This window comes from Propithecus coquereli, unplaced genomic scaffold, assembly GCF_000956105.1.
Source record: "Propithecus coquereli isolate 6110/MARCELLA unplaced genomic scaffold, Pcoq_1.0 Scaffold57, whole genome shotgun sequence".
Taxonomy (NCBI): Eukaryota; Metazoa; Chordata; class Mammalia; order Primates; family Indriidae; genus Propithecus; species Propithecus coquereli.
The window spans coordinates 6,052,524-6,072,988 of record NW_012151618.1 but is presented as its reverse complement, the minus strand read 5'-3'; the positions used below and the strand labels follow the sequence as shown (position 1 = coordinate 6,072,988).

At 33.8% G+C, this 20,465-nt stretch overlaps 1 protein-coding gene across 2 annotated transcripts in view; it reads right to left on the bottom strand.

The window, feature by feature from the left end:
* TCF12 (transcription factor 12) overlaps nt 1-20,465 on the bottom strand; it is a 349,621-nt gene that overhangs the window by 35,024 nt on the left and 294,132 nt on the right. For both annotated transcript variants that reach the window (XM_012658059.1, XM_012658058.1), the window contains exons 9-13: nt 11,855-11,960; nt 9,978-10,117; nt 9,564-9,708; nt 9,167-9,231; nt 408-486 (exon numbers count right to left, since the gene is read on the bottom strand). In XM_012658059.1, the coding sequence (XP_012513513.1) occupies nt 408-486; nt 9,167-9,231; nt 9,564-9,708; nt 9,978-10,117; nt 11,855-11,960 (535 nt within the window). The remainder of the gene's footprint in view (nt 1-407; nt 487-9,166; nt 9,232-9,563; nt 9,709-9,977; nt 10,118-11,854; nt 11,961-20,465) is intronic.

The following is a 20,465-nucleotide window of genomic DNA, read 5'->3' as shown; positions in this document are numbered from 1 at the left end:
CTCGCTTTTTCACCCCGGCTAGAGTGCACTGGGGTTATCATAGCTCACTGTAACCTCAAACTCCTGGGCTCAAGCGATCCTCCTGCCTCAGCCTCCTGAGTAGCTGGGATAACAGGTGCATGACATGATGCCTGGCTAATTTTTCTATTTTTAGTAGAGACAGGGTCTCACTCTTGCTCAGGCTGGTCTTGAACTCCTGACCTAAAGTGACCTTCTGGCCTTGGCCTCCCAGAGTGGTAGGATTATAGGTGTGAGCCACGTGCCCAGACTACATGCTTTCTTATTGTCAAAATCTAAATGATATTTTCATAAATTTTTATTGAATTTTACTGAAAAACAAATGAACTAGAAATATTTCCAAGTAGCCCATATATGTTATGAAGTAGTTAGATAAAAGAGAAGCCTACCTGTAAGAGGTGAAGGTGATCCAACTGGTGTTGATGGATTTGATGGAAAACTACTGCTGGTATGGTCAGGAGAATAAATCTAACCAGAAAACAAGAGATATACATGCATTGATATGTGACAACAAAAATATAAATCTATTCACATGGAGTTGTTTTTATAATCTAAGTTGCCACCTCTAAGACTCAGAGTAAGAAATTTTCTCATCAATTTTAGGACTGTTGTATTACACAAAGATCACAGAAGCCTCAGTTTTAAAACTAGGATTAAAAGGTATCATGTAAACTCTAATATGAGAGGAATAAATTATATCTATTTATTATTCTAGTTGAAAATAATTTAAAGTTTTTAATTGTTAGAACAGAAAAATGAAAAGTGATAAAAAGTTAACAAAAATGATAATTAAACAATCTTTCTGGAATATACAATCTACATTAAGTGGTATCCTTTAAAAATAATCACCTCAGAATACTATTATCTTCTGGAATGGTCTTTAAAAACAGTTAACCAGACAAAGAAAATAATTTTTTTAAATCGTTACCCTTTACCTCTCATTTAAAAAGTTACAGTAAAAAAAAAAAAAAAAAAGTTACTCAGTTTCACCAACCACATTTTTGCCAATTTTAGCTCCAAATGATTGTAAGAGTGTTGTAAAAAATTAAACTTACTCTCAAAGGATACTTTGTCACTCTTGAAAAAAGTGGAAAACCCCTGATGTACTTCAAAAAGCGTTCCTAAATTGATTTGTGAACTTTACTTCCCAATACGTCTACTTTGAAGAGGATAAAATATCAGGAAACATAAATTTTGATATTCTGGCTAAAAGTTCTGTTGGAATACTTTTTATGTACATTTCATACTGCCAAAAATAAACAGTGACAGAGATTCATCCGGTTTATCTATTACTTAAAAATTCCCCTTAACCCAGGCACCAAGGGCCTAGACCCCAAGAGATCTCTTCTAGGACATCCTATTCTTATAACAGGCATAATAAAAATCATTTTTACACCTCAGCACTTAGGGTAGACAAATCAACTTATGTGGATAAATGTGGTCAAATATTTTACTTTTTAAAATTTTGTTTTGTTTTGTTTGTTTTGAGACAGAGTCTCTTACGTCACCTGGGCTAGAGTACCATGGCATCAGGCTAGCTCACAGCAACCTCAAACTCCTGGGCTCAAGCAATCCTTCTGCCTCAGCCTCAGTAGCTGGGACTACAGGTGTGTTCCACCAAGTCCTGTTAATTTTTTCTATTTTTAGTTGTCTGGCTAATTTCTTCTTTTTATTTTTAGTAGAGATGGGGCCTCGCTCTTGCTCAGGCTGGTGTCGAACTCCTGAACTCAAGCAATCCTCCCACCTCGGCCTCCCGGAGTGCTAGGATTGTAGGCGTGAGCCACCATGCCCGACCATGGTCAAATATTTTAAAAAAGAAAATGACTTGTGAGTGCAGAGTCATCCAATAGAAATAACCTTGCTCTGAACAAGAGCTCTACTGAATTCAAAGAGGCTTGAATTATGGCATATAAGGTCTCAGCATTGGTTTTAAAGAAAGTATAATGTTTTTTCAGTATCTGAACAAGCTAGCTATTGGGAGATATTCATGTAAAACAAAATTCGACAAGTCATGATTAACAAATTTAATGGCTTTCAGTTTTTAAAAAGGTAACACTAATTACAAATTGCAAGAGCCCAGGGTCTACTTTCTTTTGACTACAGATGGATATATCTACTTCAAATAAAATATATCAATTTGTATGATGGTTAATAAATTATAATTGTAAATGCCTTTAAATACCAACTGTCTCAAATAGATCTAGAAGTGTAAACTCAAGTTAGAAAGCCATTTTGAAAAAGCAAAGATGTGGAAAAAAGTTCAAAAGACTTTGGGAGGACCTAATAACAGGTGGGTAGTATAACATCAGTATTGCTGGTCTTAAAAAGTTGTTAAAGTTGTGATCTGTGAAAATTAACTAAAGGTCACATTTTGGTTCCTGGTGACTTGTACACATACCTTGATTTAATTCTTACTATGTAAGTAAATTAGGAAAGGTCATCAAACTTCAGCAAAAACATGTTTCAAAACACCCCTTTATCATTGTAAACTATTCTTATGTTCAAGATTCAAATAGTGATACCTTAATGAGAAACTGATGCTTACTTTCATGAAATATGTCCCTAGCTATACTACTGGCAAGGGAGGGAAGGTTCAAAAACGATGGTGGTTAGATGAGGAGAAAGTTTGTTTTATGCAAAACTGTGATTAATATAAACTAGCCTAACTCCCTGACTTTTAATCCTCATCTGTAAGGATTAAAAGCATTTGAGAAATAGCATTTCCTCTCTGTCACACATTCATGCTTGTTTTCTTTTTTTAAAATTTATTGAGGTAAAATATACAGTTTACCATTTTATCATTTTAAGTGTACAGATCAGTGGTATTAAATATATTTATATTCTTCCCCCCCTTCTCTCCCTACCTTCATAGTGCTTACATTATATTCCTCATCATCTAAATTTGTTTACTTGCTTATTATTTGTCTCTTACCCTTTCCCCTAGTAAAATGTAAGTGCCAGAAGAACAAGGACTTTGTCTTATTTGTCAGTGCTGCAGCTTCAGATTCCATGACGGTGTTGATAAATGGTGGGGGTTTAATACATAGTTGTAAGAATAAAGGGTATCATCTTTTCTAGGAATTCCCAGTTAAGTGATTGTTTTCAGTCCCTGGATGCATTTACCCAGGTTCCATCTTTTTTTTACTCTTCCATTTCCCTTATGGTAGGTGTCCCCAGAGTTTCAGTTTTCTTTTCTATTTACCTGTGCTTCATTGCTTGGTAACACTATTCTTTTGTAAAGTATCAACTATCATATCTGGTGAATGACTCCTAAACAGACATCTATACTGTCCTAACATTGGTGGTTGCTAGACTTCTCTAAACTGACATGTTCTTCTTTCATCTCAAGCTCAGTATGTCCAAACCCAAACTTTGCATCACTACCCCAGGCTTCCTACCCTTCCCATCTGTACTATTCTGTCCCCTCTACTTTGGCTGGTAGCACCACTCTCACAGTCACCAAAATCACCATCTCTCTCCCCTCCTTCCCTCTGTAGACACCAATACCTACAATTCCTTATAATGTTTCTGGGACAGGCACATGTCATTCTCACTGCCATCACACCATTTTAAATCTATATTAGAACTTGTGGCTAGACTATTTAAGTCTTTATACTTCTAGTAACTCCCCCCCCCCTTTTTTTTGATCCCAAACCGCTGTCCCTGAAAACAGTTTTGAACAGTCAAATCCCATGCTCCTGTTGCCTGCTAAATAAAACAGAATGACATTTGATGTATTCCATATTCTGGTCACAAAAGTATCTATCTTATAATCTAGTTATAACCTACATACCCTATTATGTATCCAAACAAGACATTTTTTTCATTTTCTGAACACAGCTTGTCCTTCTTTCAGAATGCCTACCTCTTAACTTCCCCTGATGGAATTCTATACTACATCAAAACTCAATTCAAATGTCATTTCCACATTTACATGTCATTTTCACCTCCCTTATATTTTTAGAATAACCTGAATTTCTCTTTAGTCTTTTACTTCACACTATGTTCTACATTATCATTACTCGTATAGCTGTCTTATCTTCTCTCCTTGACTATGAAGCTCTTTGAAGACAGGAACCTTATATTGATCAACATAAAATCCATCATTGTCTGCCACTATTTATATAACAGGTACCCAATATATTTTTTTTAAACTTGAGTTGTTAAAGTACACTTAAAATTTGGTATAATACTGATAAAAAGGACTTAGTAAATGGTAGTATTTACTTTAGTATGTATGTAATGGGAAATGTGTCAGAAATACTAAAGGGGGAAAAAGTTTGTTATAAAGATGACATAATTTCAAATCATTTTTATGGTGTAAGCTTTGAGAACATCATTAGGTAAGCGTGAGCTTTTGAGGGTAGAAACGGACTACTAATCCTTATTTTCCCTGACAACTCTGCCCTTACAGTTAAACAATCTGTAAGCATGTCAAGAACTGGTGAAAGCTCCTTTATGTCAATGAGGGAAGAGGTTATACTTTAGAGTCACATAAAATCATTACCTTTAAATGACTTTGCAAAATGCTGATGCTATATGTAAAATAGGTGTGAGCTTTTAAAAATCACTGTATAAAGAGGAGAAGCAGTACCAAAAATGTATCAAGTATAAAAACATATAATTTCTTCACATAGTATGAAGTAAAAGACCAAAGAGAAGTTCAGGTTATTCTAAAAGTGTAAGGGAGATGAAAATGACATGTAAATGTGGAAATGCAGCTTCTCCTTTTGGACAATAAAAGCCATTTTTTCTACTCATCCATCACATTTGCTGCTTCTACTTTGCCAATTAAAGTGATGACAGACAGAATTGTTATCGGTATTTTTCCTGAAATTACAGATAGCCCAGCAAGTTACAGGACTTTTTCTTGTTCCTTTTACTTTCATAAAAAGAATATGTGGGGGAGAAGGAGCAATACAACATTAAAAAGGCATAACACAGGCCTTTTGGATCTCGGATCGTTTCACTAAACTTTATCTCTGCATGTTTACTCTATTATCAAATCACAAATTATACTTATTCTATAGAAATTGTGTTACTTTACAAAGTTCTAAACACAAGGCTTTATTTGACAAAGAGCATTCTAAATCAAAGAATAACATTTCTTTTCATACTTTCTGGCCTTACAGAACTCCTACAATGATGTTTGAAGGGAAGAAAAAAGTCAGTCACTTAAAAAACAGGGGTAGGAGTGATTTAGAGTGTAGAGCATAAACACAAAGTAGGAACTCATTTTGCATGCAATCCCTGGTCCTCATGCTGTTAAATGACCAATGATGAATAACTCCGGATACCTTCTGCCAGGCTTAAACGGTAATATGCCTCATTTTACTGCAACAAATGAGGCTCCTCCTCCTATCAGTCACGGTCCATTCCAATCAGCAGGGTGCCAATAAGCCAGAGGCTAATGAAAAGGGCCTCAGACAAAAAAGAAACAATGGAGCACTCCCAAGCCCAACCCAGGAACTGTGGGCCCAATTTTTTAAACACTACAGTGCACATTTCAGTTAATCTTTATTATGCTAATGTTATTGAGTCTAAGGAACAAAGAAACTTATTTCATGAATAACTTTTAAACATCAACTTCCCTGAATTTTCTTTTCTTTTGTTAGAGACTACTGACCATTTAACTATCCAGATTAAAACACACACACATGCAACACACACACAAACACTTTTCCCTTGCTCTAAGGTAGAAATCAAAACATAAATTATCACAAAGAAGTCTGATATAATCAACAAAGTTAAACAGTCTTCTTGTTTGATCTCCTCTAAATTAAAGACCAAGTGTTTTGATATGGTATTAGGCACTGAAATAAACCAGATGTTTCTTCCTCTATATAACTCTCCATGGGCACAATCTTAAAGGGTTATTGTCTGGCAAATGTTCAGGGAAACACATTAGAAATGGCACAAATACCCAATTTTCCTTTCCTTCTATCTATCCTAGTTTATTATCTAAACTAATGCATAATCCACAGGGCTTTGGGAACTTTGTGTAAATACTTTCATGTACAATTCTCTTTCTTGCTATCCTGAGAGTAAGACCACAATTATCCAGGCTTAAACCTAAAATAAAGGAACCTTTGCAAATGCATTATCTGGCCTTACATGTTTAATCACACAGTATTCTGTGTGCTCTTTAATACCTAAACTGAAGAACAAAGGTTGTACCCTCTGATGTTTCACACATGAAAGATCTTCCGAGACATATATCAGACAATTGGGGAAACAGAATTAATTTCAAATGACAATAGCACAGTGTTTCTCCATCTAAAACTAGATGCTATATTAAAAATGTCATATTCTAAAGAACTTAAAATTTCATACTAGTCATAGCCATCATTTCCAAAGATTTCTAATACCTAACATAAAATTCTGATATGCATGTCAGACTCTCAAATGTAATCCTCATTAAGTTCCTTCTCCTCATCTTTTCTAATCCTTCCTATCCCCAGATAACATTTTTGTTTTTCAGTATATTTTGAGAGCACTAAACATATATTAAAGTGAATGTGAGTCTGTAATGGAAGTTAGAGAAAAGAATGTGTTTGAGGAGGTGTCCGGTTGAGGGGGGCGGGAAGCAGATGGATTGAAGAAAGGGATTTGAAATGTGCAGACTATGGCATCTAGTGATGGAGCAGATGGAATGCATCACCATCAGCTATGACAGAAATGATTTATGGAATGACCTGGCTGCTCCTGCCTAGTAACAACACAAGATGACAGAACTGAGTTTCCATGACAACCAAAGCCCACCCACTCACTAGATTAAACATTTCTTCCCTGGCTTCCATTCATAGTGAATTTGGATTTTCTTTTCCAAATGGCATCCTGGTTTGGCTAGTATGCTGTTAATAATATGGGAAGATATTCAAGGACTTGAAGGGTAACTGAAAATGAGCTTGAGGGGCCACTGAGAACATCACAAATTCTTGCCTGCTTGAACAAAATAAACAAATGACCTCTGAGAAAAAAAAGCTCCCAAAATGCAGGTTATATTTTTCAAGGTTGCTAGTATTGAACTTCAAATGTTATTTGTCCTCTCATATGTGAAATATCTGTTAATGGATTCTTCCAGAATCAGAAGGAATATGTCAAGCCAATTAAATACCTGGGAGCCCCTCAGATTTAACAGTATAGAATAAAATTTTCTTCTTAAATAGGTAATTTTGATCAGGTGGCAATAAGTCCAGAAAAAGGTGAGACAATTCTCTTTAATCCTCATCTACACGGTGTAAGACACGGTCACTGTAGCACTGCTCTTTCTGGACATATGGAGCGGTGGTTAAGAGCAGAGTCTGAAGGTAGTCAGAGCAGGGTTCTAATATATATGGGCTTTACCCTTGCTAGCTTGTGATCCCTAGGGCAAGCTACTTAATCTTTCTGAGCTCAAGTTACTTAACCTTTTAAACTCGAGTTTCTCATCTGTAATGTGGGGATAATAATGCCAACCTTACAGGGTTTTCTTGAGGATTAAATGAAACAGGGCATGTGAATGTTTAGTATAGGGCCTACCACATAGTAAACATGCAAATTATACCTGATAATTTTTGTGGGTTTTGTTATTATCATCACTATTATACGATCCAAGATTGAATTCAACAAACATTTACTGAGTTCCATTTTGTGCAGGCCTCTAGTATATAGTAGACAAATTTGACTTGGTTTCATTTCTCGAGAAGCTTGTACTCAATGGTAGAGAAAGGTTTATTTACAGAAACAATATATAAAGGGGTTTAGCTCCTTAAATGTTCAACAGTTGCTTCTTACTACTCTCATGTACAGCAACAAATGTGTTTGACAGAGTTAACAGCATTTCACAGAAAAGACAAGACAACTCTGTGGGAATTCTAACAGGCGTATTGCTCAGAAGGAAAGAGGAAAGAAAAAAAATAGTCTAAAGAGAAATTTCAGAAAGTACAAAACACAAGTGCCTCTTTAAAATAGATATGGAATCTTTGCAGATTACTGACTAATGCTCTCCCTTCTAGTTTTAGCATTCCAAAAGAAGAAATTTTACTGTTTTAATAATTAGATATTAAAACACAGTCATTGCTTTGTCACTGATATCCTGATGTGATGTAAACTATCTGCTCAGGAAAATATCATAGGATTCCTTCAAATCAGTTTTACTCATTTTAGCATGAGTTCTTCAATGAATCTGTTTTTTTTTTTTTTTCTGAGAAGGCTTTCATTTCCTATCTCTTGACTAAATCAGCTGCAGCTGATTGTTTTTGCTTTTTTTTTTTTTTTTAAAAATAACAGTACATAAAATACTTTTCATCTTGGAAAAGCTCCTTATGAAGGCACTTCATTCTCTGGATCAGAAGAATAGCTGAGTTGTCTTTCTTGGTTCACTTCACTTATTTTAATGGGCCACTCACTATGTATTTAAAATAAATAGATAGACTTCAGAATTAATCTCAGTAACTTGTGCTTTAACGAACTTCTTTGTCCTCTTCCCTGCATTTGTTGTAACATTGTGGGCTTTCCTACAATACAGACTCTTAAAAAAATTGTCCTGAACCCCTGATAATATTAATAGACTTGTTTACTTTTATACCAAGAAGGTTGGGCAAGCACCAAAATCTGCATTCAGCACGTACCTAGGCAGACTTCGAGGGGTTTGTGCTGTGTGGCCTAAAGTTCTTATGAGGTTGTCCAAAATGAAAAAATGTTAGCAGGGTCTATGGTAGTCCCATGTGTACAAAATTATCTGTGACAGAATCAAGTGTGCCTTCCTTACCAAGGAGAGAAAATCACTGTCAAAGTGCTGAAGGCACAAACATAAAGTCAGAAAGTGAAAATTTAAAAATGGAGTTTTGAGTAATAAAAAAAAAAAATCAAAAGGTTAAAAAATGCCCAAGTTCCTCTTCCTTCTACCTATACTTGATCCATTAAAACAAAGACAGATATTTAAATTGAAGTCGGAAGGGTAGTTGTTGTGGAGATGGGGTGGAAAGGTGTTCTCATGAGTTAATTTAAGGGCAGGTATCAATACAAACCAAGAATAGTTCTAAATGTGTAATGAAACCGATCTTGTTATAACTACACCCTTTAGACATTTATCACTCACAAAATCTAATCACTGCATTCAGCACTGTAAACTGCATTCAGTAGAATGTGTAAAACCGATACTCACAGATGCCAAAGCCTTTCCAAGTGCATCACCTGTCTGCGAGCTTCCAGCAGCATTCCCTCTGGTTCCTGGACATTTCAAGTAGAGAAACAAATTAAGAATTTTAACAAGCAAGTATTTTTTTTTTCTTTTTTAGCATTTTTCCATTATTTCAAGGGTGTGTTCTCTATTGTCATCTCACACCTGTCACAATAAACCAGGAAATACTCTGCATGTGTTGTATTTAATAAGCTAAAGATGGATTCCTTACCAGTTTCTGTATTAATGAAAATCAAAAGTTTCTTATCTTCCTTGCTTTCATTTTTAAATTCAGTACTAAAAACATATATTGAAAGATATGGGGTTCACCGAAAATCTCCAAATTAGGTTTTAGAAAGTTTTGCTAGCCTAAAAAGCTCACCTAGAATGCTATCTGATCCATTGATAGGAGGAGTGTGTGAGGCAGCAACGTAAGGTGAACTGCTGGTACTGCCACGATGAAAGCTGGACATTGGTGGAAGACTCGTGCTTATGTCTGTTGGTGAAACTGAGTGTGGAGGATAATTCTAGGAAAAGGGGGAAAGAGACATGATGTATTAAGTACATTTTCTGAATAATATGCATAATGGACAACTATAACAGGTCAAAGTTAGCAGCTAAAGAGTGCTACTATTATCATTTACTTTCTAAAAAGGTATTGTAAATGCAGTAAGCCTAGAAGTGATACTTCAAACTTCAGAAGTTTTGGCAGTATCAAATTTTACACTTGTAATCCAAAAAGAAACACAAGTGAGGACAAAGTGTTGCTGCACCCTAGTCATATGTTATAGCCTACCAAGCGTTCATGTGAATGAAGGCTGCCATAACTACTGGACTGAGACATGTGGGAAGTGGAGGTCCCCAGAATTCCACCAAAACCAGGCTGGCTCATCCCATTTGATGAACTCCAAAGGTCAGAAGAATTGTGGGTCCCATCTAAGACAAAAAGAGAAATACAAAATTTTCCTTAGCTAAAATTTTCCTTTTATTTTGGTGATGCTTATAAAAATTCAAAGGGTACCCTCTAGATATTTTTTTCTTCCTGTTAGGTAGATAGCTAGGGTCTCCAGCTCTTCTAGGGACAAGGGTGCCCTGCCTTGGTGCTGCCTTGAGCAATTGTCCTACCTGGGAAGAAGGGTAAGAGTGGGCACTCCATCTTGGTGCCGCCCCACCCTTAATCCTATCAGAGCAACTGCTACACCTAGGGAAGGAAGAAACACCTTACCAATCTGGGAGTTCCTCAACCCAGGCATAAAAGGATTTGGAAAGCAACCTAGAGTAACCTAAGGATAATTATTATGTCATTAGCTTAAATCTACCTTGTGGTTCACTCCCCAGCCCAAGCTAGGCTTTCAGAGAAGGAGCTCACATAGGCAGATACAACCTTGAGAACACCTGTTGATCATTTGGTAACATCCCACACCTCCCAAAAGCCCTTCTCCTGATCAGGCCAATAAAAGGAAACAACCTGAGAATTCCCAGAGAGAGAGGGAGAGTCAGTCTGTCTCTTCCCACTCGCACAGACAGACCTGTTCCATTTTACGATAAAAAGCTGCTTGTGTGAAACTACTTCCTGCTGTGGTCACTCCATCACACTGGACCTGCTTGTGATTTTTTTTCCAAGCAAGGCGCCAAAGAACTAGGATAACAGTCCGTCAAGAGGCTGGACCTGACACTTTGGTGTCTCTGGTCATTCTTTGGCCAAGAACACACCAAGAACTGAGAGCAGACTGCTACTCTGACATTCCCTTTCCAACCTAGTCTTCTATCCAGTTTTCTTCTCTTCAAACTGTGAAATTACTATTTAAAATTAAAGAATAAGCTTTAAAGTTAGAAAAAAAAATAATCCAAACTACAGTAGGTAGGTCATCTAAATTCGTATCAAGGAGGATAATAAAAATTCCAAATTTAGGGATAGGTTGGATTTAATTTTTGGTTAAATGGTATATCCATAAATAAAGCAAAAAAGTTCTTAATCCATACCTGGCAATTACATCTAACATTTTGAAACTGTGGAGTAAAGAAGTTTCTCTAACAGTAAACCTAAGTAATTGATAATAACCATATTATAGTCAGCTTTCAAATGAAAAGTGTCAGCAATGGCTTCACTTCCAAATAATCATATAAAGTCAAAGAATCATTTATGTAATAATTTATTGCTCCCACATACATGCCTCTAACATAGTCCAAAACCATAGGAGACCAAATAAAAATGACTTGCTAGATATGAATTAAAGGAAATTTAACACTTTTTCTCTCTTAGTAACTTTTACTCTGTTCTATGGTATTCACGCTTTACTTATACTGGTAATTCTAGGTGTGATATGAATCTGTAATTTAAACAAAAAACTAAAGTTAATAGCTTTCACACATTTAAATTCTAAGATGAGCAAGAGCAGCTCTATTCATTTTTCCTAATTTAAGTTCTTTATAAATTCAATCAATACTGAATGGACACTCTAATGGTTTGCTGGATAATCCAACTAAATTGCAGTCAGCAGTAAAAAGCACTAGAAAACTATAAAGTTAAATTTTAATTTACTTTCACCAAAAAATACCTAGATAAATAATGTCTGAATTGCTGTGTAGGTATTCTCTTTCCTCACATTTTAGAATACTGGCAAAAACACAGATGACTGTGGTAGTATTTGACAATTATTTGGTAGTACTTACCTTGCATAAAGAAAGTGCTAGCAAACATACTGGTTGGTGGCTTAGGAGATGGATAACTAGGAGATTCACGGTTGAAATCATCTGAATTTGGGGATGGTGCATATACCTTAAAATTAAACAGTAAATTTAATTAAAATGTAAATGATTATCATTAATTATGTAAAATGAGTTCTACATTCCATAAAGGGCCTAAAAAGGTCTATCTAATCTCTATAAAGGCCTACCCCAACTATAAAGAATATTGCCTAAATCCACATAAATAATGTCAAACTTAGTTGCTATCTACATGTCTTTTTAACTGATTACTAGAGAAAACTACTACTCCAAGTATCCCTGTAACTCCAAATTATCCCTGTCATCTTGGTGTGACAATTATACCAGGTGGTTAAATAAAGTCATAAATGTTGACTTGGCTTACAAAACACAAATCTCACACAGACTTATGATTCAAAATCTGATGGAGCAAACATGTCTTTTGAATATAGCATGAAATAAAATTTAGGTTCATAAAATTCATTCTTTTCACTGTTATAAAAGTTACCAAATAAAATGAGTTTCATTAAATGTTGCTATCCTTTGCTATATTACAAGGTCTGTGAAAAGCACGACACAATTGTTCAGGAACTTCCTTAACTTGGTATAGCTGGCAAATAAATTAAAATCAAATTCTGCTGAGGGGTTTTAATTCTTTAATTTCAAGTACACTTTCAAGTTTGGCACAGCTTTAAGAAAAATCTCATTTAATTTGTTAGAGCAGTATTAATTTCCTTTGATAAACTCTTGCTGCAGATAAGCAAACTATGAACATTTTGAAGTAGCAAATAGCCAACATTTGCATTCCTTTGGAAAACTAAATGGGCAGCCAAATAATCATAATGATCAAAATATGATCACACTATTCTCCTAACTACTGAAACCAAGAAGGAAACAAGTAACATTTGTATGATCTGTAAAAGTAAACTTCCAGAGGTCAGGAAGGGAAAGGTAAGCTATTTTGAGCAGTGTATGAAACAATTTCTTTTGTTTTAGTTTGAAAAGGGTATATCCATTAAAATCCACTGCAAAATAAAAGATCTTTAAGTGTTCACTTCAGTGGAAGAAAGTACTACTAAAATTATGGGAGCATGCATAAAAAAAATCACACATACATTTGTTTGCATAAGCATAAAAAAATTTCTGAAATTACACACAAGAAACTTAACAATGATTACATCTTTGGACTTAGAATTGAGAAGGACTTTTACTTTATACCCTTCTACATAATTTGGTATTTTTACCCCAAGCATATATTTCTATACACTAATTATAGAAAAACAATTAAGGAAGCCCACCAAGATTAAAATGGGGGTCCAATTTTTTTATTTACATAAACTGTAAATTATATTAATTTATTCTTTCTCTGAGACACTAAATGTAAAGACCTTTGGCAAATTACCCTAACCTTTCCAAGACTCAATTTCCTCTTTTATAAAATGATGCCAATAGGACCCAAAGTAAGCAGTCAACAAATATTAGCTAATATTATTATCTATCATTCTAATTAGGAGCAGTTATTCACTAAATATCCCCATATTTACAGTTTATCCTATATAAAAGGTTAAAAAGTCTGTTTTTTATCCTTCTTGCTAGTCTTGATAATACTAAGCACAGGTGTGTCTTTTTAATGGATTGTCATTCAGGTTTGTTTCCTACCTTTCACATCCCAAAGGTAAAAACACACATCTGTGGTACCTGAGAAATTTGGGACATGATTTCATATATTCCTAAGAAATATCCAGAAGGATCCTAGTTAGGTGAATATGGCAGATAAAATGGTTTGCTCATTATACACATTAAACATAATTTTATAGTTTAAAGCTATTGCATAAATGCTTGTGTTAGAATAATTGGGTATATACTAATGTGTCTGCAATGCACTATACAGGCTGACAGGCAGATGAAGTTTTCAGGAAAGGATTTTTGGACTATTTTCTTTTAATCAAAAAAAATCTAAACTTAGCCACCACTGGAAGCCCTTTGTCCCCTTTGTATATAGATTTCCCCAAGACAAGCTGAAACCACAAACAAAATATACAGTAAATTTATAGACTTCGCCAGAAAATACAAATGAGAATCAAATTTAGAAGACAGCATCCGAACATATGCTTTTTATCACAAACGTGTATTTACTATACATATCATCCTTGATCTTAAAGTATGAAATATAAAATTCTCTAATTCTATCCAGGTTATAGACTGAAACACTATGTAAGCCTCTCACACTTGATAATTACGAAAAAAAATCCAATTTTGATTTGTCATTTCACACACAAAAAAACCTATATAATTTATCAGTTTAAATTTACATAATGTCAATTTATATTTCTTTATCTTTATTCTCATTCAGTTCACTGTATTCCACATATGATACACTTACACTTTTAAATTTTTAAAATGTTTGCAATTATACAAGGAAGTAGAGGGATAAACTTGTCTTTACTGATTTACAAACTGCTGCTAAATAAAGGAGAATATGCTGATCAGATAATGGTTAATTGATGGCTGTCATGGAAAGCAAGGAAATCAAGATAAATCACACAAAGCAGAGAAAGAGACTTGCCATCCCTTAGTCAAAATTTTTGAAGTTGTATGGAGAAGACAGGGCACATTTTAGAGGTAAAGTTTATTTTTAATGCTAGTCTTTAGAAATGGACTTTGGAAAAATACACTTTTAAAGGACAGAGCTTATAAATGAAAATAGTAAAAAAAAAAAAAAAAAAAAAAAGAAAAAGAGAAAAACAAAAAAACCCCTGAACCTCTACATTATCATTTATGTATTAACACAAGTTCAAAATTTTTATCATAATAAAAATATTTTGAAATACATAGTTCTCAGAGAGGTCCATCTAACAGCATTTCTAACACAGGCTAAGTAACTTTGCTTTTGGTATCTTAACCATAGCTTGCAAAAACATAGATGCAATGTTATGAAGCAGCAGTTGTGCCAGTCTTGATTTTTCAGATCAAAGAGTTCTTGCGGCAAAGCACAACTGATGTGGTCTCAAAGATTTTATTAACTCCAGATGTAGGGAAATAGTCAGCCAATTCCACAAAAAGAGTAAGTCTCTCTTAGTTACAATCAGTACTGGCCACAAATTAAAACCAGACTGCTTATGTCATCTGATCACCTGCACATAGATGCCAGTTTTTTTTTTTTTCTAGTTATGATCTAATCATATGTTTAAATCTCAAGGATGATTTTGTATCACAACAAACAATCTTAAAATTAAGAGAAAGAAATATGTTTGCTTTAAGATGAATAAAATCTGCCAGGAGTCAAACTATTTTAAAGGGACTAGAAAAAGGTACAATTAAGTCATTTAAGATATTCTATTAAAATGTGGTAGACAGACATTTCCTCTAGAACTCTAGCCTGCGTTTCTGGATGCCAGGCTCACAGTAGCTATGAGGGGACTGCCTCTTTTCCCAAACACTTATATTTTCCCCTCCAAGAATGGTGTTAAGAGAAATTGTGAGTGTCTTGAGAATAGACATTCCTAATTTGAAAGAACAGAACTGAAAATCTAAAATGTATCTCCCTTTCAACTATTAACTCTGGCTAAAAGAACCCACATTAATACCTTGAATGTTCTGATGGCACCCACCCCAAAGGAACTTTGTAAAAAGCATAGCATACTTTAGGAATGAATACTTACAATTACTGTTTACAGTGAGTATGCAATTATGTTTGAAAGTTTTTAGTTCATAGAACCAATTTGAGTCAAATTGGCATAGACAGATTCCTTTCTTCCTGCTTGGATGATTCAGTTTAGTCATACATATAACCCCCAATTCAGGGCAGACCACTCTCTGTTTAGCTCTAGAGGTTGGAGCTGTGCACTATGCTCCTGATTTCAATGCAACTTTCCTATAATTAATATTGGAAACATCCCTATGAGGCAGGGAGGCATAATGATTTTCTGATAATTATTGAGAAAAGATGCAAAATAGTAGAAGTTTTTGCAAAAAAAGTTTTTCATTTAGTCACATTGAGTATTAAGACAGAATTAAAGCATTATGTGATTCCTTATACTTTTGAAAATAGATTCATAGCCTGTGTGGTGGCTGATATTTTTATATGTCCCAGATTACGAGGAAATAAGAATATTCTTTAATATGTGAGAAGAGTTATATTATCCTAATTAAGATACCCTTCCAGAGAAAATGAGAGGAATGCTTTAGGTGAGTGCTGTTCAACAGAGGTTTCTGTGATGATGGAAATGTTCTGTATCTGCACGATCCAACACAGTAGCTATCAGTCACATGACTATCAAATGTGAAATGTGGATGGTACAAACTAAGGGACTGAATTTTTAACTTTATTTTAATTAATTTAAATAGCTGTATTTGGCTAATAGTTACTACACTGAACACGGAAGATTTAAATCACTCTCCCTTACCCAGCAGTTCAAGATTATATAAATTATTTTGAAAAATATTCTAGAATTCTCATAAGCTCCAAGGCCTACAAAAACCAAAATCAGCCTAAATTTTCAAACATTTTGGGAACATCTTTTGCCTTATTTAGAATGAAGAAAAAAGAAGTAGCTTATCCATTTTTCTGAACATGCTCCAACACAGAACTAATTACCAAGATTTCATTATGTTTGGGCTTCTATTAGTTCTTTTGTCAAAATGGTTTGTATAGCAGTTCTCTTTGAGTTCTGGTATGTTCAATATCGTCAAACACTTTAATATGTCTTAATATGGACCTCAAATATGTTAAAGGTCTATGCCAGTAATAGAAATTATCTTGAGCACAATTTATACCCCCTTACCAAAATAACAAAACAAAATCATTTGGCTAATTTACTCTACTATCATAATTTTAAAATGAAAATACGATATTATATTCAGGAACATCCACTTGATTTATCTGGTGTTTCAAATAATTATATTTTGTATGAAACAATAAAAATTTTACAAGATCTAGCTGAGTACTTAAAATCTGGGGGGAAAAAAGTCTAGGTCAATGGAAAAAAGAAAATCCCAACCCAAGTCAAACCGTGTATTAAAAAAACTGTAATTAAGCCTCTGGGCCTATAATTTAAAAAATATGTACATTTAAGAGTCAGCCCTCAAAAGCTAAGGAAGAAAAACTAGATAATTATCCTAAAAATTTATTATTTAGTGTTTAAATTATTGCTGATTAACCTATGCAAATTCCACTCACAGTAATATACACAATTACTATGACAAATTTCCTTGTATTTCTGAATTCTGTGGGATCTGAATTTAGTATAAAAGAGGCTGTTTTAAAAACAGCAAATAAAATTGTTTTAATAGCTATACTCATTCAGATAAGAGTGCTAAGAAAAGAACTTTCCTAAAAACCATTTCCTATGTATTTTTCTGATCATTTTGGATCCATTACTTTGTATAAATATTGACCTTATATATATATCCTAAGATAAAAAACATATATATCTTTACCTAAAAGGCAAAATTTTAAAGTTTCTAAAGTTTAGGCCTTCACCTTCCTGTTCCTTCTCTAATCAAAATTAAACATAAACCCAAAGAAAAACACACAAAAATTTAAATAAATTCTAAAATGACAGTCTAATTTAAGAATTCCCCCATATCTAAGAATACTTAAACAAATGACAGATTTTATAAATACCTCAATGCTTTCAGTATTTTAATATTACATAAAAATAGCAAATTTTGCCATGAAATTAAATGTGCTACTATAGTTTTTATGATAATTCCAAGCCTAAGGGGGAAATATTTAGACAATTCCAGTAAAAATACTACAAAAACTGAAACCACAGGCATCATAAAGCAAAATATCTAAAGTAAAAGGACTAACTCAGGAACATACAAGCTATCTCTATGGAAGACTCTTTTCATTGAATTTGCCTGTTAAAAACACAACTAGAATTTCTGTAACAGAGATAAATACATGTTTATGTTTTCAAATTTACTAAATAAAAGGACCGATATCTTTTTCCAAAAATTTCCAGAGACACGTTTAGGAGAAAATAAAATTAAATTTCCTTTCTAGCAACAAGAAGAAAAATAATTCTGGTTTTCAGTACAAATCATCTTAAAATAAATTACTGCTCTTGCTGTCTAACAAGCCCAGTTGAATATTACTAGTTTTTAATTGTGAGAAAAATTCCTTCTTGGGTAAATCAAGCACATTTTTATTAATCTTAATATCACTGGGTTGTCTACTGTTATCATTTTTCTAATAATCACAAATTTTTCTCTCGAGAGATAAATTATGGAATTTCTAAGAGACAGGGTTTGAAACTTGTTTGCTAGGATAATATACTGAACAAATCAAATGATGGTCACATCTTAGCTACCTACATTTTAAAGAAATTTAGATTCAACAATACTGCACCTGATCCCCTTTCCTCAATATGTTCATGAACACGTGGAAAGGGCCATAAATTTCTTTCTCAAAAACACTGACAAAACCTCCTGGCAGAGGCTACAGCTTTAACTCACTGGTATTTGTACTCATTGAATCAAGAAAGGAAAACTTTTCTGAGCTCATATACACTGTCCTCTCAGTAAAGGGAGGAAAAAGCCTAAGCAGATTCACGCTACAGTCCTTGTCATTCAATGTCTTTACCATTCTATATTCAAAGATTTTAAAAAATGACTCATGTCTTCCCTATCATAAAAATGTTAGATTTAACTTTATTGGGCCCATAGATAATCTGGAAATTTGAATTAATTTAATTGTATTTTCTTCTCTTATGTTAACTAGCAATAAATCCCCCAAGAGAATAGAAAATAACTATATATACCCACACTGGTTTCTGTGCTTTTATTAACTGAAAATGTTTATTTGAAAAATCAGTCTTAGAAGCATTTATCATGTAATTTTAGTTACTTGCTACTCTAATTCTTACCCAAAAAATCCCCCCAAAACAAAAACAAACAAAAGACAGATTACATGGGCAGTCAGGTGCCCAAACCATGGCTAAGCCAATTTTTACTATGATGAATTCTATTAGAAGAGACCTACTAGTCTAGTTTCCTGAGTTTTAAAACATACCTGGGATAGTTTTAAGTTCTTCATCTTAAAAACCGATAAAAATTTGCTTGACTAATCCTATCAATTAGTATTCATAAGATTGTTACTCTGATCATATATGCAAAAAATAGATTTATCTATAAGAGTGGCCTAGTGTTCTTCCCACTTAAATTTTCTTTTCAATGTAGTGTATTTTAACACAAATGGTAGTAAGGATAAATTTAGTTTAGCCCTTTGCAATGGAGACTAATTTACTTGTCCTTCAATAATACAAAAGAGAAAACCTGTCCCTGGGAGGCAGACCTGGGTTCAAATTCTGACCTCAGCAATTACTAGCTGCATAGAGCTAAACTTCATTTTCCTTATTTATAAAATGAGGCTAGGAACATCTAAATGACAGCATGGTTGTGAGAATTAAATGAGATAAATGTAAAGTCCTTAGCACAGTTCCTGGTACAGAGTAGCCCTCACAATCACGTTCATTTCTGTCTCTTTTTACACAGATAACATCCAAACAAATAACATTCGAAATTGTGTTTCTAGCTTGAGTTTTAAAACTTGGATTTCTGTGTTGTCTCTCAAAAGATTAAAATAATCTCTTGATGCAATGAAAATAATATCACGTCTGTACTTGCTGAAATTTTTATATCTAGAATACTTTTTAGCATCTTCAGTTCAAAGCCTAGAAAAATAGAGGCTGATTAGATCTGAGGAAGGCTAAAACTCCAGAATCTTCAATGTTAAAAAAAAAAAAGGAGTCTTCTCTTGCCCTGAATTTTTCTTTATCTCTAAGACTTTCTACCTTTCTGCACAAAGGACATAATTTATTTGCATCAATGAGAAAACTGAATGCAGGCTGAGTCCTTTCATAAATAAGGAACCTCAAAAACCAATTGTTCCTTGCTATTTTTTAAATCTCAAAAAAGAATAATGTTCAAAAGTTTTAATGTACCTATTTATTATAAACATATATTAATACCTTACAACATGATACAGAATACAGCTACACAAAAGTTACATATGATACAGAACATTAACCCATTCTTGTTTTAAATAGTGGGAAAAATTTTTGGCTTTTCTTTTCTGTACATATATGCACAAGTCTGTTATATTTCCAACAATACAATACTGGCCACATAACATTAGGAAATAAAATATAAAAAGACTCTTTGGCCTTTTCCTAGAGTTTGTTCAGTTTTTTTAGAATATCCCAAATACTCTTAAATGGAATCAACTTGAAAACTTAAAAAGAAAAACTGGAAAAAAGAAAAAGTATTCTGTTTAAATCCAGGACCACTTAGGATTTGTCACTCTCTCATAATGCCCCCTAATGGGATGTTAAAAATGAAATCAATGTGAACTCACTAGCATTTACAAATATTAATCTGTTCTAGTCTTAAAATAAATTGATAAAATGGGATTACAAAGTAAGCTTAAATTTAACCTGTTCACCATGAGAATTATATAACATTCCATAACTCAAGTGAGGAAGTATATTTCACTTAAAGTCTAGAAATATTAATGAAAGTGCTAGTTTTTACTATAAAGCACTGACAGATATTTCCCAATACATACTAACAA